At 32.9% G+C, this 27,610-nt stretch overlaps 1 protein-coding gene across 8 annotated transcripts in view; it reads right to left on the bottom strand.

Moving 5' to 3' along the window:
- LOC122572000 (probable G-protein coupled receptor CG31760) overlaps positions 1 to 27,610 on the bottom strand; it is an 84,662-nt gene that overhangs the window by 45,771 nt on the left and 11,281 nt on the right. For 7 of the 8 annotated variants that reach the window (XM_043736444.1, XM_043736441.1, XM_043736440.1 and 4 more), the window contains exons 2-3: positions 3,224 to 3,381; positions 1,371 to 1,538 (exon numbers count right to left, since the gene is read on the bottom strand). In XM_043736444.1, the coding sequence (XP_043592379.1) occupies positions 1,371 to 1,517 (147 nt within the window). In that variant the 5' untranslated portion in view covers positions 1,518 to 1,538; positions 3,224 to 3,381. Of the gene's footprint in view, positions 1 to 1,370; positions 1,616 to 3,223; positions 3,382 to 27,610 lie in introns of all 8 variants that reach the window. The other variant, XM_043736442.1, reaches the window with a different exon arrangement.

Genomic DNA, 27,610 nt, shown 5'->3' on the forward strand with positions numbered 1-27,610 from the left:
GTCAGCAGCATATTTCAAGTAGAAATGATATCTCGATTAAATAATTAATTACTTAATATTCGTTGTAAGCTCGTGTCGCAATCAAAGTAAAAATTAACCGAGACAGACACGACGAGACAACACGAATTTTGAATCTAATCGCGAGTCTTAAGATGATAGAATTCATTTCCAATTTCAATATAATTGCCAGGACCGATGTACATGATACAACTATTCGACGAAAGTCATATTTTCCAGCTGAAATAAAAGCATGATTGCTATTCTATACTGTTGAATCGCTGTGATAGTAGAGCAGAATTCTGCAATTATTGTGAAAAGTTGCCGCATCTTTCGCATTGTAGGGAGATTGACGTTCCGCAAATTCCTTTTTATACAGACCTGCGTGCTAAGTGGAGTTAGAAGTCAGTAATCTTGTTAGTGACAGCTTGAATGCCCAAACCAATGGAATGGTAGATCGTTGGGAAATAGAACCTATCGAACGCATTCTCCCCTCTGTAGTGAGATCTGGTAATTGCTGTTGTTCTCTGAAGATTATTTCTTGGAACTTGGTATCAAATTAAACACTATATATTAAATTTAAGCAGTTTGCAATTCATTGTAAATTACGGAAGTTCTTTTTTGTATTTTGCGTCAGTGGAATCAGGAACAAAGAGAAGTTAATTCTATTGTACAAGCGTTCGTTTCGTAGTTTTAACGTTGAATGCCTTAACAACGTAGAGCATAAAGAAAATTACGAATATACAATATCAATTATTGAGTGCTGTTACAATAGATCTCTATTTGTTGTAACGTTCGTATTCAGCGAACAGTATTTTATGAAAGAATAAAGCATCATGTGTTTTATATTGTAGCCTTCTAAAGGCGGTTCTACAAAACTATTGTGACATTTTGTCATCGCATTCACGTTGTTCTAAATTATCAAATATAATAGAACCAAATATATATTAAAATAAGAAAACACTTTTCAGTATTATGAGCCTTATTATACGTTGAATCGATTTGCTTAGAAATAACGCGAAAATAATAGAAAGATTCGAGAACTAAAAGACTTGTGTGAATTAACAACTCACTAGATATTAGGTCAATGTTATATCTCACTTAGTACAGTGCCGGTCCGATATTATTTAACGATGTATTCAGATTCGAATGAGCCAATCGGTAATGCTTTGAGCAAAGGATCGTGAAATAGAAGTATTCGTTGTTTAAAATATACAGAAGAACAAAGAACATGCAGCCTATGAGAAAATGTTAATATATAGAATGACGTAATATTTCAATGGCCTGTTAATTAATTACCTTATGAAACATAAGAAAGTTTGTCCAAGTTAAACAAGAACACTGAAGGAGAAATTGAAAGATAACTACTTTACCCTTTTCGTATCGAAAATTTCGCTGCTGGTAGTTGTAGGAAGAGACGGTACCGAGGTCGAGGTAGCCGTCGTTACAGTAACGTACGCCATCATTGTCATCGTCGTCATCGTCGCAGGAAACAGGGCCCAAAGCCAAGATTTGCCCATCCCGCGTACTGCTCATTTGTACTTTAAAATAAGTGCTCGTCAATTTATTCTTTGTCGTTGTTTGGAAATAGTTACATATATGATGGAACGAAGGACAACTGATGAACAGAAAATCAATATTTATAATCTTGATGCTTAGTAGCAAGACATAACCATACACAACGTTGAACAATGTTAAGATAGACTATAAGTAGACTTTGGAAGCAATTTAGGGCTTTATAACTATGGAGATACTACAAGTAGATTTCACTAACATAATTTAGTGAATCAATATTATATATATTTCAATTAAACTAATAATAATTTCTGTATAAGTGGCACGTATTCGATGATCGAGAAAATAATGTAGAATTTCTGAATTGAAGAAAACGTATTGATAATAATGTTACTAATTTGAGCTCACAAATGTAACGATAACTCTTCTTCTTCGACATCGAAATACTCAAAAAGAGCTTGATTGGAAATTCTTCGACTTGTAAACAAACGTATGAGGGTATTAACTTAAAACAGTAAAAGAGATGTAAATTGGTAAACAAAGAATATTTTCAGTTTACCATTGAACTTAATCATAGCAAACTATGACACAATTTCAGACATATTGATATGGATTACGTAAGCAAAAAAGTTTCCCAGCTCATATACTGAATAGGAATACAATTATTTTCCAACATAAGAGAACATATAGAATTCACTTTGCAGATATCGGTAAAATTTATATTAACGAAATTTAAACTTTCTATTACTAGAAATCTGTCGATTTTATTTGATTAAGACGACTACATTTATTAAATTCGTTACAGTATAATAAATTAACTCCTGGAATAAAATAGTAAAATTGTTAATTGTGCATACAGAGTAAGGTATGTAGTAATATAGTAACGTGCTGATGATTTGGAACTGTAACAAATCTAACGATAAAAATAATATTTTAAGTGATACGTGTTGTACAATTATACATACATACGTAATTTAAGTACATGTTACAGAAACGAACTTTTAAGTATTTACTCGTATGTTTGATTCAGAACTTCTGGCAATTTCTTTGGATGTTAGTAATTTCCAGTTGCTTGATCGTAATTATAGCTCTTCTATGAATCCAAAGTATTTTGAAGCATATTTACATCTCTGTGAGAGAAAGCTTCACGAAGCTTTTTAATTACTTATAGATATTAATAGAAATTAATTATAGATATTAATACAACTCTATATAGCTCACCAAGTCAACTCTAATCCTTTCAACTTCTAAAAAAAAAAAACTCGTCGTTTGATCCAATTTCAAAACAATTACCCTGTTTTAAATCAATCATAAGATGCCTAATCAGTCATCCAAGTAACTGTAGATTCAAGCTCTTTTTTACGCATAAAAAGCATTTGATACAATTTCAAAAAATATAAGTAACTTTCGCCTGACTCTAATTTTTGTATCTGGCAATTTACTTTTCTTGCCCTTCTTAATTAAACATATTTGTAAATACGTCCTGCGTAAATAAACAAACTTTGTAACTAAACATATTACTCAAACATATTACTCAAAATAATGGCGATAATATAATACAATAGATTAAAATCTGACACTTTTCACGATGTCTGATCGTAAAACTAAATCGTTCGCTTATTGTTAGCACATTTAAGTATTGCGATACAGAAACTAATATCTACCGAATTAACTAAAAATATGGAAATTTCTGTTTCGTATAAAAACAAACCTTTTTCTTTTGCATTCAAGTGGTACCAAGTTTGAGCCCCGGATCCATGGGGCGTTCATCCACCCCCTCTGATTTCCTCGACATTCTTCTCGATGATTTTCTTAATCTTCTTTGATTACCTGCCACTTTCATCGATTGTTCATCACGAAGAGGTGGTTCTGTTAAACAGAAATTACTCGTTTTATGCATTGTAACATTTGTTTAACGAACACGATACAGCGATATTTAAGACAAGTCTATACATTGTTTACATTTATTAAAACATAAGTTAAAATATTACAGAATATATAAATATTACATTCATTAAAATATTACAAATATTAGAGAATACGTTAATGCTTAGGTAACAGAATTTAGTAATTTAGCTAATTGATTACGCTATTTATGATTTGTGACTTTCGGATGGAATCAACCAAATTCGAATTTGCTCAGTGAGAGCTTGAAGATATAAAGTTCCACCGTTTACATCGAATTTCCATAACCCAGATTACTTTAGATCATATGTATATAAAATCACTGACTATTTTACGTATACACACGAGAACGGACGTCATTCAAATTGACAAAAATTTCATATCGATTTAGAAATTTGTTTAAAAATATCAAAAGTACCGTCTTCTGCGAAGTTATTGTGATATAAAAACCATTGAAAATAATTATCATTCATGTTATCGGATGAAACCAAGTATTCTTTGATAAGACATTTGTTTTACATTTCGTATGAATGTAATTTGCAATATAAAATGTCTGGAATATATAAAAGTGCAATATATTTTATTTTGCAGAGAAAAATATTTGTTTAAATTATCGATGCATATTTAGTCATTTTTGCACTAATAATAATATATGCGATAATCTCGAATTTAGTAGATTTTTAATATTTCCGCGTAATACGCCGTTCAAAGTGTTTCGGTGGTTTAATAATGTAGCCGAAACAAACAAATTGAAAATATAATTCTTCCCTTAGGGAAGGACATTATTTTTTGCGTGACATACTTTATGTTGTAGCAGAACAGTTTTCCCTTCTGAAACATGGTTGTAATATCAACATCGTGCTCGCGGTGAAAATTATTTCAGTGTCGTGTTTCGTGCTAGAACAGGCGCTAATTTAAATAAAGTAGTCCATGATAGGGTTCCTCGAGGGTCTTCCTACAATTCGCCCAATGATATGATTGCCCGCCGTTATAAATTTCTCTTTCTACTTCTAGCTCCTACATTTACAAAATAAGTTTACCATTTATTATACATCTATAATGGATCTCCAAATTATTTGACGGCTGTTTGTCCAAACAGTTTGATGATTAAATTTGGTGTTAAAATTATCGATATATAAATATTATACAACTATTCATATATAAATTGAAGAATGAATTGGTTTTTGTGACAAAAGTAATTATTTACTCGTTAACGGTATATACAATGAAATATTTACTACTAAAAATATGGAGAACAAATAACCCATTTTGCTCGCGAGAACACTTTTTAATAAAGGAATATGCACGTGCATTTAAATATACTAATTATTGTAGAAAAGTTTTAGAAATTCACAAAATTTTAATGTCTAATTCTTATCCATAATAGTCAATTTTATTAAAAATATTCGACACCGTCGGATATCTAATGTTTTGGAAAATTTGAATATTTTATATTCGGTATCACTATATCATACGCGTATTGCGATGCATACTCGGGCATCTTGGACGAATTGACATTTTCGCGAACTCAGTACGCCGATAGATATATTTTTTCGAACACTTTGGCTGGTTGAAATGTGAACACGATCGTAAAAGTCAAAATGATATTTCCCAGTCACGTCACTCTCAACGGCATTTGATATCATCGTAAACTCTTATATAATTTATCGTAAACACCCGTCGATTTTCTTGAGAACAGTGAACATAAGCGCAGCAATTTTCCGTATACTCGGAAGTATCGTATTATCAGGAGACTGACTTGCAAGATATAATTGACTAATCTAATACTACGTTCCAACAAAGAGACGCGATCCTCCAAAGTAATCTTGGAGGGAAGTTTTTGAAGGGTGTGAAGCCTTCAGAATCAGAAACGGAAGATTAGAACATTTCACAGTTTGTTTGTATTTTAGACTTTCGTACCACTTCGGATAATTTTAGAATTTTATAGCCTTCGGATCGTTTTACAAGCTTGTTCGCCTTAGAACGTACTAAAACTTATATTTTACGAATTTCGAACTCTCAATCGTTTAAACTTTTACTTCTAATTCTAAACTTTACTTTGCTGCATATTAGTTTTCGCAATAGACGAACTTTTGGTTTAAAAATGACTCTATGAATTTATTTGAAGTTGATATAATACATTTTGAAACAAAATAATACGTACTCTCCGATGACTCGAAGTATAATATTTTTGGATAAGTTATGGTGGATGAAACATCCGAAGACTGCAGTATATACGTTTATACAAATTTATAAAAATCTATATACATAATTGTTTAATGAAGTGGATAGAATAGCGAAGTAAAGCTAATTTTGAGTGTTCTGGTTATTATTCCTAAGACGGAATTGTGTGTAGATTCTAGTTTCCTAAAAACAAATTTATTTGCTGATTCGTAAGTAATTGTTCTTGTTATTGTTCGATCTTAGATCTAACAATAGCTGTATACGTATTTATTAATTCAAATTATATCTACTATTATTCTGAAAAGGTTTAAACGAATATTACGTTCTTCTCTAAAATTCATAATTTCTTAACGATTGGCATACCCAAAATTTGAATTCACTTAATCCGTTTATTAATCAAACTTATTCCGAGAAATGATTTCGTATTCAATGTATTTCATTTTAGAGGAAACTAAAACCTGATTTATTTGCCCAAATTTGTAGCTTATTTAACGTGCCTCTCAGAATAACTTGAGACGTTCTTACTCGCACGTCTGTTTTCTTTGTATAAAATAATAAATCATTTACTGATAGATAAACTGCTACTGTAATTACAAGAGATAAGATACACGTGGGAGATTTCCAGCATGTTCTCATGAGAGCTTAAATTATTCAAAATATTTAGCGTTCTCTTTCTGTAAATCATACAGCAGGTTAAATATTTTATACTATAAGGCACGTATGATGCGATTGAAATAATAGATTTACGCTAAATATCATTTATTTAGCTACATATCATCATAGTACTATATCATAGTACTATATGACTATATTAATACAATGATATATGTATGTATATGCAATTATATTTGTATATTATATGTATATTTATATTTGTGTCTCTGTATAAAAATATCTTCTTTTATATGTCGAGGTTTATCGTTATAATTCTGTCCCTTCCCTATTCATCTAATTGTAAGTATAGTCTTCCCACCCTTATAGTTGATTGCACGTAATTGAAAATGTTTTTTGCCTCTTGTCTGCTCTCGAGATGTAGTGCCTGGAGGAAGCCGTCTTTTCTTTATCTCGTTATTTGAGAATCAAATCCAAATATACAACTATAATTCTTACAGCTGTTGGAGTAAAGAAAACTTTTCAATTGAATTTTTATAAGATTGTAAGCGATTAGTTCGAGAAATCATCGATGTAAAAAAATCTCTAACTTACAATGTTTTCTTCTCGATCCCACATTTTTCAACATTTTTAAGATAAGGGTTCAACGAACACTTTAAATTATATTAATAATTTTATACGTTATAATAATTTGGATATAGATTTTTCTTCCACGCGACGACAAAAACTCGAATATCTTGCGTTACAGATATGATAATATAATAATCCTTCATTTATAAACGCTAACATAATCGGATACGCAACAATTTCTCGAAAGTGAAGTCAACAAAGATGTATGTTTTCTGAATCAATTAGGCGATGTTTAATGTAGTTAGCAATTATAGATTTCAAGTAAAATATTTTATTATCAAACCTAATTGAAATTTTTATTCGATCAATGTATAATCGTAATTTAAGATTGGAGCGAATATTTAATTGTTAAATGGATTAAGGATTGAATTAGTTGCTTAATCGTGAATTAAATTAGCAATTATAGCTATTAAAATCTTTTTCGTCGTAAAATTGAGATTTGAATCTAACTTGGAATTAAGTATCGATTAATTTTAGTTGTTGATTGTATTCGCTTAACATGATACGCATTTTTTATAAAATTATTTACATCGAGTCGAATTAAACTTCGATCAAGAACTAACAATTCACCACTGGCGATTAATATCTTTAATCAATAATCTGTGATGAATTTCCGAGTTTTTTGTTTGATCTCTTTGTCTGATTAACTTCTTATAATACCAAAAGAAAATTAGTTTCTCTATACGTCACAGAATTTTTCATTCTGTATAGAAACTAAAAAAGCTAACTTTATTGCAATAACCAAATTCTGCCATGTTTTGGCTGTTAGCCGAAATTTTTTTTTAAATTTATATTTTACCTAGTATATTGCACATACACCTATGTGAATTTATAGCCACGTGCGTATTGATATGTATCAGGTTATTGAGAGGGATACACAGAATATGTTGAAGGCTGAGTAAATCCTCACGTTTCACTTGTCAAAGACGAGTGGATAACTTGGTGGAAAATGAAATTATGATACAGCTTTTATCGTGAAATATGGTGAAATTAAAACTAAGTTTAGGTATGCTTCAAATTAAACTACACTGTTTGACGAATGTACAAGTTATGCTTTTGGAAGAGGAACGCTTTTCGTCAGGGAAAAGTTTTAGTAAGAGCTCATACTTTCCAAGTTTTTCTGTGATATTTCATATATTTTCCAATTTGAACATTTTCTATCGACAGTAGATTTTTATTTATATATTGTTATATATTTATTTCATTTTATGGTATATTGCTTGTTACAGGTGGCATCAGGAAACAAGAAAATGATTGTATATATGTATGTGTAATACACGTGTTCACTGAATGTATGAGCTAAGAATGAATTAGCAACTCATTGAACGGTTAAATCATAGTTTCTTGGTACTGAAAAGAACGGAAATCGAGTGGAAGGAACAAAGTCTGGATAACGTTAAATCGATAATCATAGTGAAGTGAATAAAGAGAAATCAGGAATTTAAATTAATCTTAACGAAATATACTTTGAATACAGTTTAATGCAATAGATAATAATTTAATGATAGTTTAAACTACTGAAACGATAAAATGTTTGTCGTAGGTATAACATTATTTCAAAGTAACAAAAATACGTATAAGGCAACTTTGTGTATTTATTACAAAACCTACAATATTATCGAAAATAGATTTGTTTGTAATTTAATTTGTACAGTTACATTGTCGTTAAGTATTTATTCGATATTTTTACAACAGTAATAATTATATGCTCGTTTTACGTCCACTTTAGCTATCACTTTAAAACAATTAGAAAATAATTATATTATCATCGCACTGCAAAATTTCTAATACTTCAACGACTAAAGAAACTATACACTTTCGAATTAATTTCGAAGAAAGTGGTGATACTTACTATATAGTCTTTGAAATATAAATTAATACAATTAATTACAAACTTTAATCATATAATTAAATGTCACTATTTCATAAAATAGAAATCTTATTTTTCGACAATATCACATTAGATCTCAAGTTTGACAATTCGCCTCTGTATTTTTGCTCTTTTAATTTTATTCATAAAAAACGGAGAGAAATAATAGTACTATAAATTGATGTTTTATCTCAAAAACTATAACAATGGATAAGAGTAATAGATTCAACGAACAGATTAAAACATTCCTCGTTACGTTCTTTTTCCCATCGGTACGTTTCATTCAAGTTTTAATAAGTTTTTGTCTAGGTGGTTAGAACTGGCGTTTCCAACAAAAGAATTAAGAGAGCTACATGTCGATTCCAACGCTCAGTCACTGTATCGGAAATATCGTTTGTTGGCTGTACACGGCTTTGAAGAGAACACTGATTCTCTCAGTCTTTCCATTTGAACAATGACGCTTTTCGATGTCGTTTGGCACAAACAGATAGTAACTTACAGACGACAATTTTTCCTATGAAACGTGTAAATTTTTCAAATAAGTGCAAAATTGAAATTCCGCAAATACTTAAAAAAATGACGCTTTCAAACCGATACGATTCCACGTAAATCTTTTCACAGTTACAATCAGTTGCAAAAGTCTACACGCTTATGAAATTTCAAGATATTTCGAACTGTATCTCGTAAAAGTTTTCTATAGTAAGTTCTATAGTATACCTACTTCCATGAATCACTATACGTAACAATTCAAATTGCTGGGTTATCATTACCTACGGGAATAACACTACCTATGTTAAATTTATGTTCGAAACTCTATTTATTAATTAAAAAACTTTTTCATTGTTTCTCGTAATCACTGTGCATTTAGTCTATTTCAATTGACATGATTCTAAAGTGTACTAATATAAAAGACTGTCAAGGTTCTTGCGATAAAGGTCTACTTGATGAACATTCCTCCACGTGAGACCTCGAACTAGTTCCGTTACCCTCGGGAATCCTGTTCAGGGCCAAACGTATTACGAAGTCGCGTTAAACGTCTTGTTTTTTATCGCATTTTTAAATCTAACGAAGGTATGATTATTGAAAATTCATTTGTTTTTATCTAAAGAAGAAAATCTTTATTTATATGGATAATAAAATACTCCAAAAGTTAGGGGACAAAGAAAACTATACAATTTATTAAAATTATAAGTGTTTGTGCATTGGGAATTAAGTTTACGTACAGAGTATCTTTACAGGAGGCAATAAATTTTCATTGATAAGAAGAAATGGAAAGTAGTAAGAAAGTTTACGAGGGAAAATATTTTGATAAATCATTTTTCTTAAGATCATAACTTTTTAAATTACACAATCATCATCGTCGTTATTGTATGTATAAATTTGGTGTTTCTCTTGTGAAAAATAGAGAAATATAGAATAGAGAAGAAAATATAAAATATAAACTATAAAATGTTTCTATTTGTATCTCACCAAATAGAATATTCATATCAAACAAATATATCATATCAATGAATCGTTGAAAGTGTGTCAGGAAGTGTTTTATTTTAGAGCTATTTTAAATCGTAGCTGTTATTGATTCACTCTAAATACGAAGTATTTAGGGGTTACCAATGAACAAAAATTTACCATTTAATTTCGGGTATGATCCTCAATAGAAAATGTCATAGTTCTAAAATATCAGTAGTTAAGAAGAATGATTAATGACTATACCAGCAAATTTCCTTAAATTTTAACGTGTTTCGATGATTTAATTGAATTTCTATCTCGGATAATACTAACTGTACAGATATTTATATAACTATGCCATTCAATGGATTTCAGGCTTTCTAAGATGATCATGTCTGAAGCAGAGAATTTTTAAAAAGCTTGCATATTAATCTTTCTTTATGTTTACTTTTCTAAACATTTATTTTTAAGACGCATTGTAACCTCGGAATTTCTTCATAGCAAATTAATTTATCTTGTACGACGCTTTCGTTGAATTCCAACAAAACGCATCTCTAGATGGCCAATAGAAGGATGACTGCAAGCTGAGCAAGAGCCAGGTCAACTCTGCAATCAACTCGGATCAACCTGAGCTGTCCGCCGAGATTTCTGGCCAGTAAAACTAAGATGCAAGAACCTTCAAAGGATATCAAGACCCTTTCGTAAACTTACCTCAATCATCAAGTGTACGTAAGCGATCGTACCGACGGCTAAATAGCTCGTGAGTTAATTGAGTTGCGAACGATGGCCCTAGGGTGTTCAACGTCCTCTCGTTGTAATTGCAACCATCCCTTCTGCACAGCGAGTCCTTTGTAGGATTGACCTTTAGTACTTGTGGCTGCATGAAAATTGTATGGAGAATCTTGAAAAAATTGTGAGTCTGTACATTACGAATGTAGAAACTCATCTGCGACTAACCTAGGGAGATACAGAGTAGAAATATTTGCTCCCTTCCATCCTGAAATGGAACTTTCAGCCTATTGAGTCTATACCAATAGAATCTAAAAGAACGTCACCTTCTAAAAAGAAGCAGACAACATAAAGTAGCGAAGAGGAAGACTCACAGAAACACAGATGCATTGCTTGAAACATATTTGGTATTCCGTCGACATCTGTCATAGCATAGAAAAATCATAAGAGAGAACATTTCCAAGTATTCGCTCCTTGAAGAAATGGGACGAGAGAAGGACGCCAGGAAACCAAAGAGACTTCGCCATCCAACTACACGCACCCTAGGAATGTTGCTAAAATACCATCCAATAATAGAATAGTATAGAATAATATAGAATGGTATAGAACAGTATAGAATAACAGAATCGAGCCCAACGCGATCCCAGATCCACTAGCTGAGAACTGTGACGCTTGAAAATAAGAGGATCGGAACTATGCCGGGGTCTTGCCCCAAAAACCGACTGATACCGGAATAGATTGTTCAAACAGGGATAGGTTTAGGGAAGATTTAACTCGATAGAGGTGTCCTATGAAATGTGTGCAGAGATAATATATGACCAAAATCAGTGCACCATCCGCGCACTAACATGCTGGTCGACGATTCCTGGAATCTTAAGAAAGGAGTTCCTCTCAAAGACCATTGATTGTAAGATGAGCATTGTACCTGGTATGCCACGCAACTGGAACAAGCCATAGCGTTAGAACGGTAGGAGACAGAATGAAATTTCAGTAGCAAAAATTAAGTAAGAGTTTAAGAGTTAAAAATGCAGAGAATGGTGTATAAAAAGAAATGTATAATTCCATTTTAAAAAGTTGAACTTGAAATTATCGAAACGCCTTCACTTTCGAAGGAGATAGGTGTACCGCGTCATGCGTTACTCGAAAACATCTAACTTTTCCTGATGAAATTAATTGCTCTCTTCTATCGTTTTAACACTGTAGGACTTGTTCCAATTGCGTGGGACACCCTGTATATCTTTTGGAAGATTCGAGGCGGAGGCGACGTGACTGTAACTTGTGTCGCGATGTGTTCAGACCACCTTCATGAAAGTCCGGTCGTGTCCGGAAGTGATCGATGAGGTCCTTGGCCAAACCAAACAACAAAAAGTTTTAGGTACCTCCGTCTTAAGAAAAGCGGATGTTAGTAAGGAAGGAACCAATAAGCAAGAGATCCTTCCGAGGGATAGCACGTGGCCTCCTGAGAAATAAATTGCCGATCTTCGATGGCTAAAGTTCTAACGAGGTAGAAGACGTAGAGGTAGAAGTCGTAGATCCTTGAAACTGAAGCTTTCCTCGACACAAGACGTCGGTACAGCCGCAATGCGCCCCAACGGCAATGAAGGTAAGCGAAACCTTTAGTTCAAGGTTTATATATCGGACATAGCTGATTAATAAACGATATCTACCGAAAAGACAGCAAACCCTAACTCTAACCCTAACCTAACCGTAACCCAATTGTCGGATACGACGTAAATGTGCGTTACGTTGCTTGGAGTAGTGGAGCTGGAGGTTTGATATTTGCAGATAAGAGCACCCTTGCAGTCTTAAGAGCACCTTTCAACTATGCTCCTACCAACTCTAAATCCGCGATAGAAGAACCAGATCCACTTTTGTCACTTTTAGAAGATGGAAAGTGATGCTAGATTTTAAAAAGATAACTTAACAGATCAGCAGCTGGCAAGTGAAGGACTATTGTTAATCACATTTTTATTTAACGACAATGTCACGTGTGCGTCTGGGCCAACTTATAGAAACTCAATAGCGACTAACTACACAAAAAACTAGAGTACAAAAAGAATTAGAGCGAGGAGCCAAGGAAGATATAGAAGTCACTGAAAACCGTATATGAAACTCATTGTCAGATGATGACCATAAATATAACGCCATCGACACCTCGTAGAAGGCGAATTGTCTGAACAGAAAAAGAAAGTGCAGGAATAAGATACCCTGGTGAGAGCTGAAGAAGCTACCTACCATCGGTATCCGTAAGCTACTAAACGGGCAATAAAAGCTAACTCAAAGCTCGCATGAAAGCTTATAATAATGTTTCGAAACAGAAAACCTGACGAAGACTATAGGATAGTTGGATCCTTCAATTTACGGTTAGGCTCGGGAGAATATTCAGCATGAGTTCTCTAGCAAAATTAGATATTCAGTTCTCAAACAGTAGGCTCATTGAGAAATCTAAGTAAACTCTGCCAAATGAAGGCATATTTCGTCGGATTAATTGACCTCTTTGGGACTGCCATAGACGTAAACGATCGGTGTGAGAGATTTTAGAGAACAAAGTAGTAATCTCAAAGACTATTATGTCCTCTAAAGGATATAAAAACACAAGCGTCGACGGAATCTTCCCGCCATCCTACAGGAGATGGAAGATAAACTCTTAAAATATAAGAGCCATACATCTCCTTGACTTTAGAGTGTACGTTTGAAAGAAAAAACAACTCAGGGTAGTCTTTATATCCAAATCGGGTGATAATAGTTATGACTTGTCCAAATTCTTCAGGCCTATCAATTTCTCACACTTTTTGTTGAAAATTCTGAAGAAATTGATTCGTACATTCATAAATGAAGGCTCGTTGATACACAAGCATGCACATCGATCGGGAAATCTGTAGAGACGACACGTCATAATTCTGTAGTACGATGGGGGACATCTTGACATCTGGAGAATTTGTCCTGCGCACCTTTTTTAACGTTGAACGTGCTTTTGATAGTATTTTCTTTGATACCATGATGCGTAAGGTACGACAATGAAATTTCACCTGGCAGACATTCGAAGACACGCCCAACTGGGTTACGCATCGATTCTCCAAACAGCAGGAGTCTCCTCGGAGAACCTGCGCTGAAGAGAAGATAGCTTTAAACCTACGTGACGTTCCATTAACATCAGAAATTTAAAGTTCTACCTTTAGATAGATAGGACTAACGACAAACAGTTTATGATTAAATTAAGAGAATCTTCTCACTCCAAACGGACTTGTTTCTACACAGACGGATTCCAGCATCAAAGTGCTATTATGGCTGGTGTAAGGTAGGATTTGCCCTAGAGTAAGCTTCGCGTATAGTTGGAGCACTCGTGTCTCCGTCTTTCAGGTGTAAGTGCTTCTAAGCTGGTTGTACTTTAGCCACGGAAATACCACAGTACTCAACAAATCTACGTTTACAGCGAGAATTGCGCTGCACTCGCGTTTCTTCAGGTCATAGTATTTGACAGTATAATGTGGCCTAGACTTTGTGCAATGACGTAAGTCTGCAACGAGTTCTAGGGCATTTTAGTATCCCATATACATATATATAAGACTGTGAAAAAGTTGGTAAAGAACCGGTTCAAGCGGCAGTTCGTCGAGCTCTGTACCTAAACTCTGCGTCTCATACAAAAGCCCAATTGATATAATCTATCTTCGAAAGAGCCTCAGACTCTTCGTGTACTCGACAATCATTCGATTCTTCGTTCAGCGCATATTAGACAACGAACAAACAAGTTTTAGAACAAGAATATGGATATCCAAGGTGCAATGTGGAAGAAAAACTCCTCTTTATATAATAATGCGCTGCGAGAAGCCTCTCGCAAAAGGTCCCAGAGAAATACTCCGTGTGCTCTGACCTTAGTAAGTCGAAAATGGAAGATTTCACTATGTTCGAATCGCTGCGCTTTTGTTCCATCTATCGACTTCTCGAATGATTCGAATGATTTACCATTTATGAGGCGCTTAGGTACAACGGCTCTGCTGACCTCACTTTAGTTCTAGGATCGACAATTGCCAGAAATAATAGAATTTTTATATAAGATTCATTTAAAAATTAAAGTTGCTAAAATTCAGTAAGTTTAAAAAGTCAAGCAACTATATTATTAATCTCGTTTTTAGTATCAGTAGTAGTCTTTAAACATTACCTTATTGGAGTACATAGAAAATATAGATAGATATCATTTCTTGATAAAAGAAATATTTCATTTTCATCATACATTATGTTTTATTACAAATACATTCTTTTTTCAACTCAATCAATTTATTGATTGTAAGCCGTAAAAATTTAATTTGACTATTTAATTAAACAATTAAGGAAATTTGAGATGATGCAAACGCTTCTTTTTACATGGTTAATAACAAATAAATATTCAATGCAGTTCCATTGACAACATGATATAATTTACGAAGAGTCTAATAAAAATTTAAATTAACAAACGTGATAACTTATAAACTTAGTTAACATTTACATACATCCAACGTTAACGAATCTGAAAGAATATTATTGTACGATTTCTGCAATTAATTCATATTGAAAATAAAGTATTATACATATGAAAAATGATGTTAATAATTCATATATGGAATACGCAACATAGCGAATAAAAATACGTACATATAATCGCATTTATATGATAGTTGAATGACCAGAAACGAGGAATTATCGGGATTTTAATAAATTCATTAAAAGTTCGTGGCATATTGTCAAGATACTTCCTATAATAGGAAAAAAGATACAAAATTTCCTACAATAAGATTACTCTAACTCTATGTAACATTATCATTTAATGTAACGATTAAACGAACGTCTGAAGGTATTTTGTCATAGTGAGATCACTGTGAAATTAAGTAGCAATTTTTTAAACGCACTACTTTTTTATTGCACTTATATAACATATTTACCAAATGTCCAACTAGACAAATTGTAAACTACAAATTAAATAATAAAAAAACTTACATAACATATATAGTTGTATAGTATATTATTTACCCACTACATGTGTCATGATATCTTTTGTAATTCGTTCTGATTAGAATTCGATTTACACTTCGAAAAGATTTTATTATAATTTTGTTAAAACTAATGTTTGATAACAGTTCAGTGTGTTTCACAATGCTTGCATATCGTTAAAAATCTAATTACAGTTTGAATAATTCCTTAATAAACTATACATAATGTATGTCTTCACACAGATTTTGCGTATTCATGTCACTTCATGTTTTTGTATCTATAAAATTAAAAGACACTTAGCACAGCCTTTGTGTATTTACAATTCGAATATTTTATCTACTGATATATAAATAAGAGAAAAATAAAAAATAGTTTAATAGTAAATCATAATTTGTGTAGTGGCTGTTTTCGTAAATTTCGTAAATTTAAAACATATGTGAGCGGTATTTTTAAAGAGCATTACGCCAGATTATTTACACAGGAGTATACAGCTTAGTGAATATAGTCTTTGTTTCATTCAAGACACTAGCACGAACAGACACATCAATATTTTTACTAAAATCATCGTTCATAACAACTGCATGTACATTGTTAATAACATTCCTATCGCTTGCAAAGCCAAAAACATGTACTATAAGGTCAAATTAATTTATTCTTAAATTTAAGTTGACCCTTATCACAGCTTACATATTTTTCTCGCCTGTTTATAGATTCGTCGTGTATTTATAAATATACAAAAGTCAATATACAGAAAGCAAAATATATTATTTTCCTTAATTTATCACGCACTAATATTTCACAACTTTCATTCAATTCGCACTCATTTTCTATCATTTTAATTAACGGTTTGCAGCCATAAAACACGCGAACAAATATTATGCTTTGATCCGATAAAGTCAACAGGTAATTCCTGGGAGGGAAGAAATTAAGGGAGATTATAGTCAGCCATAAATTCCCGACTTTTTAAGTAACGCTCCTTTTCGTTTACTCTTTCATTGATTGAAACGATACATATGTGCTACGTGGTCCCTATTTTAAAAGCGGAACGGTAAAAATAGACGATTGACCGCTTCACATAATGAATCGTTAACAAGATTTATGATATTTTTCAGGGAACTGAGACCGTATCGTCCGCACGAGGAGAGCTTTGCCGCGCGCAGTAGGGACGATCGATGCAGCCACCGGCACAACCAGCTGCCCCCAGATCTCACGACCCCGTCTCACCCTCTCTCTCTCTCTCTCTCTCTCTCTCTATCTCTGTCTCCCCATTGCATTGCTTCGCCACCATTTTCTCCTTACCATCCAACTTCCTATTTTCCCTTCTTTATCGCAATACCATAAATAAGCAATCAACAATCTTCTCTTTTTTCTTAAAATTATTGTGAGCTTAAAGTTACGAACATTTTTTCACACATTTATTTGTTTTTTTATGTTATTTTCCTTTCATTCTGTACTATGTACTTTCGTTACATCTACACTTCGCAACGGCGGATCTTCTATCTTTAGAAATAATACGTATAAATAATGCAATATGATCGTAGAATAAAGAGAAGATGTGTGCGGAATGTGAATTGAAATATCTATTATGTCGAAACTGTAAACTCTTTCGTCTTGAGAAAGTTGAGCATGCAATGCGCTAATTTATAGTGTACGATGATTAAAGCAGTAAACGTAGAAGTGTCAAAAAGTGAGAGAATGGCACAGAATTTTCATAGATAAGATACGCACAATTGTATATATTCAAAATGAAGGATGAATATCTTGAGAATTCGTATATAGGGAAAAATAATGGGTGAATTTTTACCAATTTTTTCTTCTACATAAATATTTAATAAACTTTCCTCATTTATTTTAACGAATTCTTTGAATATCCCGAATTTTAGCTATATGAAACAATTATAATTGGAATATAAATGTCGATATTCTAGTCTAGATATTATCTAAGATTGCGAACGATGAATGAGACAGGCGAAAAGTATTCTGAATGAAATACGATTGTCAGTATGTTAGTATGGTACGCAAACCTGGCATGAAGTCAGGATTTTCGAATGAAGTTTGAAGTTTCGTGAACGAACGCAATGCGAAATCAGAAAATCATTAAGGAGAGAGCGTGCAAGGTTGAGAAAGTTACAGATGAATCTGATGTGAAATCAGAGGGTGTAGAATACGAACAAAGTTTGTTCCAGCATACTTGATATCAAAGCAAGGAACCATGAAAATATAAAAATGGTTAGATGTGAAATTCGTGTTATAATGAAATGATAAGAAAAAAAAAAACAGAAAATCTCAGGAGCTATTAGTAAAACCTGATATGGCAGATAACTATAGACGAATATACGTGGTTGTATAAATGTCGATTGGTCTCTCAGGAATGTGGATTTACAAATTTTATAGGATATTATATTATTGTACATTACCCGACTCTTAACAAACATGATACAAACGAACAACATATTTTTGTAATAATTCATCGATTGCAAACAATTTTGCCTTATCCTTATATTTTTCAAATATTTATCTACCGTCTTTTTCTGAATAGAAATTAAAATTGTAGTAGAATGTTTTAAAAGAATTAGTTTCTGTTATAGTTGGTGCCCATATATCGACACGCGAAACAAAAAGTTTTCAACGAATATAATCGATCAGTTTTTTATGTATCTAGTCTCTTACATAGCATCGCCGATAATGTCGTTTGTTACTGCGTCCAATTTTTTTATTGATAAATGTTATTCAGAAATTTCAATTTAAATTTCCAATTACATTTTAAATTCATTCCCATAGTGGGAACGTGAACCATTCGTTGATACCTATTCAATGAAAATTTTCCTCTATTCTGTGTTGCAAACTGAATTCAAGGTAATTTTCAATTAACATAAATGATACTATGTGCTATTCTTGTAAATCTTTGTTGCACATTTTAAATTTAAGATAAAACACGCTGATTTCACAAGTTAATTTAATAGCATTTGTTCGTGGTAATGTGTCTGTAGCATTTGTTTGCAGTTGTAGTTTGTTAGCTCTTAGAAGAAACGTTCTACCTAACTTACTGGAAAGTACTGTTTCGTATACTATATAGTTCTTCTAGATAAGGGAAACTTTAGAGGAAACTCTAAGAGTAAATTTTCATGATTTCTTATCGTTTAGACACGAAGTAATACGTTAAACATACGTTTTTTTCACGAAATTAGGTAATGACTTTTATTCAGTTAAATTAACTGCGAATTGTATAAGCGAACTTGAGGAAGGAGCAGCAGAGAAAAAGCAACCTTTATATGTAACAGTAGTCTGACTTAAATAAATAAGATAGACAAAATAACTTTTTGATACTATATCTATGCAAATATGTGCTTTCTATTTTACGTTATTATTCGTCTAATCTGTTTATCTACAATAGTGATCGTGGTATATTCATACCATTTATAATAGTGGTATGCTGGCATTTTCGAATAATTTGTTGGAAAAAATTTGTAATTAAAATTCACGAATATAACCGAGAGTACTGTATATACCTATACATAATGTAACAGAAGTAATACAATAATATAATAAACAATATATAATAATATAATACAAAATCGGCTCTATGGATAAGGAAAGATCTGAAAATACGAAGAAAAATAGAGAAAGAGAAAATGAAAAAAAAATAATTGTTGGAACAATGGTAACTCAGAAAGATAATGGAAAAAATGAAGAACAATGGAAACTCGAAAAAAATATTCTTCTCTTGTTTAGTTTAAACCATACGACATAAATTAGAGCCGTTACTATCACAATGCTTTCGTGTTATTAAAAATTACGTAATACGGTAGAACCTCGGTAACTCGGATCTCTACAATTCAAAAATATCTGTAAGAGTAGAATTTTGTTCGTTCCCTTCCGCTCTGCTCTAAAAAGTTTTGCAAATCGAAATATAAACTACCTCTAACTCGAATTATTCTCTCCGCGTTTATATGCGTCATTTTATCTCTGTAACTCGAATTCAGAGAAGCTCGACCTCTGCAAATCGAAGTTCACCCCTATAAGTTAGTTTTATCACCGCTGCCTCTAGAACTCGAAGTACCGTGGCCTTGTTTTCTTGCACGCTAAACTATGTATCGCCTTTCTTCGTGCCCTTACTGTTCCCACACAAACTGATTATTTTTTGTCAGTCAAGTCGAAAGCATGTATTTATGATTTCTATCGTTATATTTGTTACGCGTCTCTCTACACCTTTGAATATCTCTGATCTGAGAAACTTAACCCATGTATACAGCCTCTATAAGACGAATTTTCGTTCGTTGAATCTCTCTTGCTCGGTAACGTCGATAAGCCAATATCTCCATAACTCGAAGATTTAAACTCTTCCCGTGAGACTCGAGTGATTCTACCGTAGATTCTGCTATGTGTGTATGCTTATATCCTATAACTTGCAATCTAATTTGAAGGCAACTTGCGGGCAATTAACATAGATTAAAAGTCGCAAAGGAGAAAAATCTTCCGCTTTTGCATACTTGAATAAGTTAAAGGCAATTAAAAATGGCAGAAGATGTAATGTCACGGTAAGGTATATAAAGTAAATATAAGTATTTTTTTTTTTGTAGGTTTTTGTAGCGCACGGCAAAATATTACAAAAACTTGCTAATGTTTTCTCAGTTTACGGTAACGCTCGCTTTATACTTACTTACTATTAAAAGCAAGAAGAAGAAAAATACCATTTTTGAAATAAACAAAGAAAATAACGTGTTCCAATTTCCCGAAAAGAATACATCGAATTCGTCTTTTACTTTAAATTATTAGGCTACATGCCGAAAGCAATATCGTGTAACGTAAAATAACCTTGCGCATTTTAAATGAAATAGTATTATGTTCACAAGATTACGGCATGGAATAGCATTGATTTATACACCTTGTGTATCTCTTGTAGCAGGAGACGCAAGCGTATATTATGGTTATTATTACATGTAACTCCTTATTAGGTGTTTTATTTTGCTTATATTTCATGAGATACTTTTCTTTTCGTGTAAAAGTTACGCTTGCTTACCGTTTGTTCTACGAACATTTTGTATACGTTGCTATATATGTTGAAACTATATATTATACGTTGCTTTCCTGCCTCGTTTCGTGCTTTTATTCGCGACAGGTGGTGTGTGTGCAAGCAAGCTCGTCATATACAACGGCCGGCTCTTGAGAAAGAGACGGAGAGCAAAAGATCCGTAGGTGGTAGAAATTGAGTGCAAGCAAGCTATATAATGCTGCTTCTATTACTTTTCTTGATTACGCTACGATTAGACGAAACGTAGCACGATCACGCAATTTTATTGATAAGCAATAACATAGTAAGACATATTCCTCCGTGATATTAAAAGATTACTGATTAATTATCAACGATTTACACCTTTTTATCTATTTAATTACATCGAGGTACCTACAACTTCGTCTGCAATTTCCTTGTTCGATTGTGTCGATGAAGATAACTGCAGATTAAAGACAGGTATTCTTGGATCAGAAAAACAAATATGTATTTGTTATAAAATTAATGCAGGTTTAACGTAAATTTAAGGTAAGATCGATGAAGAGAAAATGTGATTGCCATGAATAAACAATACGTGAAAATATTGCCTTATATGTACGTATGCATTATATGTCTTTTCATTAGCCACAAGCCGAAAAATTTTTCTTCTATCACAGCGTAAATTGTTCGTGACAACATTTTCTTTACACGCAAGTATGAATTCATATGCTTACGGAATAGATGCACTCTAAGATAAACGCATAATTTCTTTTTTATATTAATATAAATTTTGCATAAAGGTATAAGAAAGTCATAATAAGAGTTCATTAAATAAATATATATTTGGTGTTTAAAAATATTGAATGGATAGAGTCGCTAACGTTTCTAGTATATGTTGGTAATTCGATTTTAATTATGATAAATCCCATCAATTTCTTTACAGATATTCTCTACAGTTCTTATTTTGAAACATGTTCCCATGTCAGCCTTACACGAGGATCTTAACACAGTTTCTTCAGTTTCTTATATCGCAGCAGCATACCCAAAAGATTGAATTACGGCAAGATCAATGGAAAATTAAAGTAAACACCAATTAAGAAAAAGTATTTCCCTTCAGTATCACTCAACAACGATACGATACCAGAAGTTACGAGAATTACCTATCTGGCAATGAGTCTAGACTCGCTTAACATGGAAACACAATATACGTAAAAAATTGGACGAAATCCGGATCGAAAGAAAAAGTTTATACTGATTCACTGGCAGACACTGAATTAATTATGAAAAAAACAAGCTCTTAATTTATGAAATAATTACCAAATTAATTTGGACGTGTGGAGTCGAGCTCTACGACATGCCTGTAAAACGTCACATTGCTAAACTCTAGCAAAGACTAAGTAAAGTAAGTAGAAGTAAACTAAGCACTACGAAATGAAAATAACCCACCTAATAGGGAAATATAAATCTACCGAATCATCGGAATAACTCAGACAAGGATGTTTAGACGGTTAATGTATCCAGAAGACTCCAAGGAAACATCCAGAAGACCTTCTTCTGCGATGATAGAACATTGGTATAAATTTTCTGCACGGGTGCTTTCTGCTGGGAAGGCATCTACATGATACGACTTCGAAACCTGCTACAGAGATTTACCCCGAATATCCCCTAGGACAAATTGTACAAATTATTGAAGATAAAAAGAAGAAATATCCACACACGATAAGCCAGAAACTGCGTGTGATTATTTTAATAAAATTTCAGTGATTTTAAAGGAAATGATATTCTGTGTAATATAATAATTATTTATTACTGGATTCTATAGCGACTGAACCTTCAAAGAATATCCAAACCTATTGTATAATTTCATTCGTCTTATTGTTAATATTAACAAACCAAATAACAAAAATCAGTGATAATGTCAGTGGCCAAAACGAATGTTTGAGAATTGCTGTGTAAGTATTAGATAAATTTTCTAAATCGTTATTCTGGAAAATGAAGCTTCGAACGGTAGACATTATACTAACTGTAAATATTCTATTTACTTTTTAGATTTTTTCGATCATTCTCCCTTTGCTATATTGTGGATTACACACGAATTTGTGTAAGGCAATGTGCAGCAAGTGTTGTTCATTCAGACCGCACTAATCTAAAAGGGTGGCAGCGAGGGTTGTACGTGAAGTGTCTTGAGAAGAAGTATCATGCGCATCGCATGGCACTTCACGTAAAGTACAACTTCCGCTAGTGTATGATGATATTAGAACGGGACGAACCAACGACACTTGGTATGCATGTACAAGGATGTAATGAATCATGAAAACCTTTACCTTGATAGGTTATATTTTTCACCGTCCCTTCCTTGATATAACTGTGAATTAATAAGCAGAAAATTATTGTGGATTGATCAATGATGCACTAACTCCATAGTAGTTACTATGAAACGTAGATTGTTCAGATAATAAATTCGTCACTGATATTGATAACCAAATTACGAAGGCATGCGAAGTTTGGAAAAAGAACTAATTTAGGTAACTAATATTTATTAAACTAAATATTTGGCAAAGGATCAAGATTTTTATAGGGAACCTTAGGCAGCATCGTAACTCTGTATTCATATTTTTTTGATTACATAAAATTACAAAATGCCTGAGTGCTATAACATTATTCAACTCCACATCCAGCGGAACATCGTTTGCTTGTATCTAGCAAACAAATGTGAGTGGAATGTTAAAAGTAAACAAATTTTGTGGGAACTTGTACAAAAATATATTATCTACAATTTAACGTAAAACTGTTTCGATATCTTAATCCGTTGAATTTTTATAAATGTTTTAAATTGATTTCTTTCAACGAAAAATAAAATTTTGTCTATCAAGCCTATCATTTACTTATTTTTCAAAGTTATAGAAAAATATATGTTTCACATATTTTTATATTTTACTCTGTGATTGGAATGAGAAGACAAGCATAAGAATTTTATCAAGATTTTATTTATTTAGAAGATATTTACAGTTACACTTTATTGATAACTTTCCAAAGTTTTAATCAATACTCTATACAATTTTCCATTTTGTGTTGAATTTGAAACTACAATCCTTTTCATATTCTGCGACGTTGTTGGCTTATCGTGATAAGCCATATGTTTAATTTATTTCACAGAGAAGAATCTAATAGCAGTGAGATGATGGTTACAATCTAACTCTAACTACTCTGCAATTTCTTATCATATGCAAGAACAGAATTAACCTTGACATATTTTTAAAAAAGTTTTCAAAGGAATTTCTTCTTTGTGATTCTGTTTGCTGTTTCGAACAGATCGCTATAAATATATAAATGTAAACCGAAATTTTTCACAAATTCCGCAGTCACAAAGCTAAAATTAGAAATTGTCGGTATCGCCAAGAAAGATGTCTTATATATAACAACTTGCTGTTGTATATTTCTGTCACGTTTTTAATAAAGAAAATTGAATAATTGCACAAAATTGCATATTTAATATAATTTAATATCTGTTGTTTGGTAAAATCCAGTTTCTGTATATCTGCTCAAATATTACTGAATTTCAAACGTATCAGTGATACGCTGTCGTCATCAGTGATAGGTATTACTATAAACAGTTTTCTTATAGAGTCATAAATATCAGACGAAATATTTAGGTCAATTTTAGGTGATTCTATTTAGATGGTTCCCCTTACATGCATGTGTAAATATCAACAATAATTAAACTTCTTCTGCAGTATTGCATAGAATGACCATCTATCACTCCCTAACATTAGCAAACAATAGCAAGCAGCAAACAATAAAAATGCACAAAGTACAAGTGCTGCGTCCATATGAACAGCGGCTGTAAGGTTGAGGAAGTCACAGCTATTTTTCAACCGCAATTCTTCAAGTCTGAGGTATACTTGCAAAACCACTAGCTAGTTGCTAGCGCTCCAATTACGACGCTACGTTCACTAGAAGCACCTCCATGCCAATAATTTTTTCTCATTTCCATTCTGTTTAACATTCAACCGTAATCCCGCCTCGCTCGGCGCAAACTTTGTACGTATACGTGTATGCGCCACGTTTGACCATGAATCAGGATTCGTAAAACCAGTATTTTCAAGCGCTACTAACAAGGGAAGTTCGGCAACTCGAAAATTCCAAAAATTGGTCACTTTGCTACGCAAATGTAGTTCATGTGGTGCTTGTAACGAAGCAATTTCTTCTTCCTGCTAGGAAACGGTGTTAGGGATGAAAACACCATCCAGAGAAATTTTGACTATTCATATTATCGTAAACATCGAAGAAATTATATAAGATTTTTTATGGTCATTATCGTAGACGTGAGAAGTTTTTAAGGAAAAATTGTTGCTGACTTTACACGCATAGATAGTGTTCGGAGAGAAGAAAATATTTCTCGAATAGTCTTTCTTTTGGAAAAAGGAAGAAGAGTGTTTGCAGTAACCTGCTCGCAATTTACAAAAGTGTCCACACCGTCAGCGAATATGATTCGCGAGCTGTTCGCGAATAGCAACGTGGATGCGGCATTATATCGCTCGAGTTTAATTTAGTTTTTAATTTTCATTTAATTTTTCATTTATTTACTTAAAATTAACGGAATGGACCCATTAATATAGTCGTTGTAATGAGATTAACAAGACATGATTAACGTTGGTAGCGCTGGTAGAGCAGAGATGTAAAATTCTTCTATGTCACAAAAGAAGAAGACATACATATGCATTTCCTCGTTCTTCCAACCTACCGTCGCTAAGGCGATTTGCCGCAAACTGCTCGTCCGAAGTCGGTCTTAAATATTCAATGTCCAATAGTCCAATCACATTTTCAAAATTCATTAGATCCAATCCTATACATATGCACACCTTAGTTACTCTAGGAGTGCAAATCGTAATCAGGAAGCTTTTAGTATAGATAATTCGCAATTATATTTCAATTTATTTTAATTATCTTCGCACAGCGATATAATTTTATTGCGGATTATTCATTTTATTGAAACTTGACGATTGCAAGCAATTTAACTGAATCGTTTCCAAAGACATACACAGTTTCTCAGACGTGAACTTTCCACATTATCTATCCAATATTAAACTTGCGATTATCTTGAAATCCGATCGACTCGCAGTTATCTTTGTTCTACCGATCATGCAGAAACGAAGCTAGCTAGGTATGTGTAAAGGCATGACAATTTGATCGATTATCTTTGAGCGATTATTGTTCTATAAAGTTTCTCAAGATAGAGAGGATCTCTAGAACTTCCGATCGATTGTTCCGATAACTTCGAATACAGTCATAAATACATGCACGCATATTAAACGAAAGTTCCTAAACTGCAAATAGGATTATATAGTATCGCGTGACAATGAGCGTGATAGGGGAGTGCTTCTCCTGCTTCCGTGCCATCCTGTTAACCATCTTCTCACTTCAGTACAATACTACGTAATAACCAGTCGCTCTTCGTTAATTTAACATGTCTCGTACGAAGAGATCGTTGCGTTGTATCGATATCAGAATCAGTAATAGTATTCGAATAAAAATCGTTCGTTCGTGCAATTTTACTATTACATCGTGATATGTCGTACGACTTTCCTGGCTTTCTGTAACCAACGAAATTGTAGGAGTTTCTTCCGTAGGATACTTTTGTTTATGATAGATAATTATCTACGATAGACATTAAACGAAACAGGGCAAAAATGTGCATACATTGGCTCGTAAAGGTATTACATATTCACCAAGATCCACCAACGTTAATACAAAGTGCAATGTTTAATTAGGTCAATGTAATGGTAACGTTATTTGGTCACTGCGACTATTCAAAACAATAGCGTTGATAAGCTGAAATATCACCTCCTATTTCTATTATTAGAGCTATTACATGCACAAATGAAACATTCTATTCTTATTCTATTCCTCTTTTTTTCTTTTTCTGTATACACGCAAATTCAAATAAACGAATTCAGAATATGATCGATAGAACGAAGTGAATTAACTAATTCTGTTGACAACATTCTGAAAGCATTGCAGTAATAAATAACGTAATTTATTATATTTATTAGTAACAGTTACGGCAACTAATAGCGATAAAGAGCGCTGATGTCATAAGGTGTACTCGAACTTCGGTAACTAGCAACCTTAGATATCGTACATTATGCAAAGCTCGAGGTATGCTCGAAAGACGAAGGTTAACGAAGTAAAGTTATCAGTTATCGTGGCACTACATGCTTGCAAATTGAAATTTATGTCTAAGTTGCCAGAATCTCCTTGAGTATCTGAATATCGATACTTTCGACTAACAACGAGTGAACGATTTTAACTAAACTTGTCTGACAATGAGACTCCTGACTGAACTTTGCCGACTTTGCTGAATGACCAATCTTCTTCAATTAATTTATTTTTTGAATTGATTTATGTAGTATCTTCAATGGAATATATTGTTATTATATCCTAATATTTGTAATTTATTTACAATGAATGGATTGTACGAATATAGACAGAAAAACGATGGTAGTTTAATATGAACTAATCGCAATACCACACTACAATCTAGACAACTCTCGACACAACGGATCCAACGTTCTCTCTCACGCGGACCACACTCTCTCGACAAAGCTAGCAGCACTATATCGACAACGCAACTCGCATTCTCTGACTTCTCGATTCACCGTCTTTGACTTCTCAAAGCCACGTAGACCTCTTCTATGAAACACATTGATGGGCCCATCGGCGTCTCGGCTCTCGGGACATTGTATATGGTTCACCCGCTAACTCCT

The sequence above is a fragment of the Bombus pyrosoma genome, linkage group LG10 (assembly GCF_014825855.1).
Source record: "Bombus pyrosoma isolate SC7728 linkage group LG10, ASM1482585v1, whole genome shotgun sequence".
Lineage (NCBI taxonomy): Eukaryota > Metazoa > Arthropoda > Insecta > Hymenoptera > Apidae > Bombus > Bombus pyrosoma.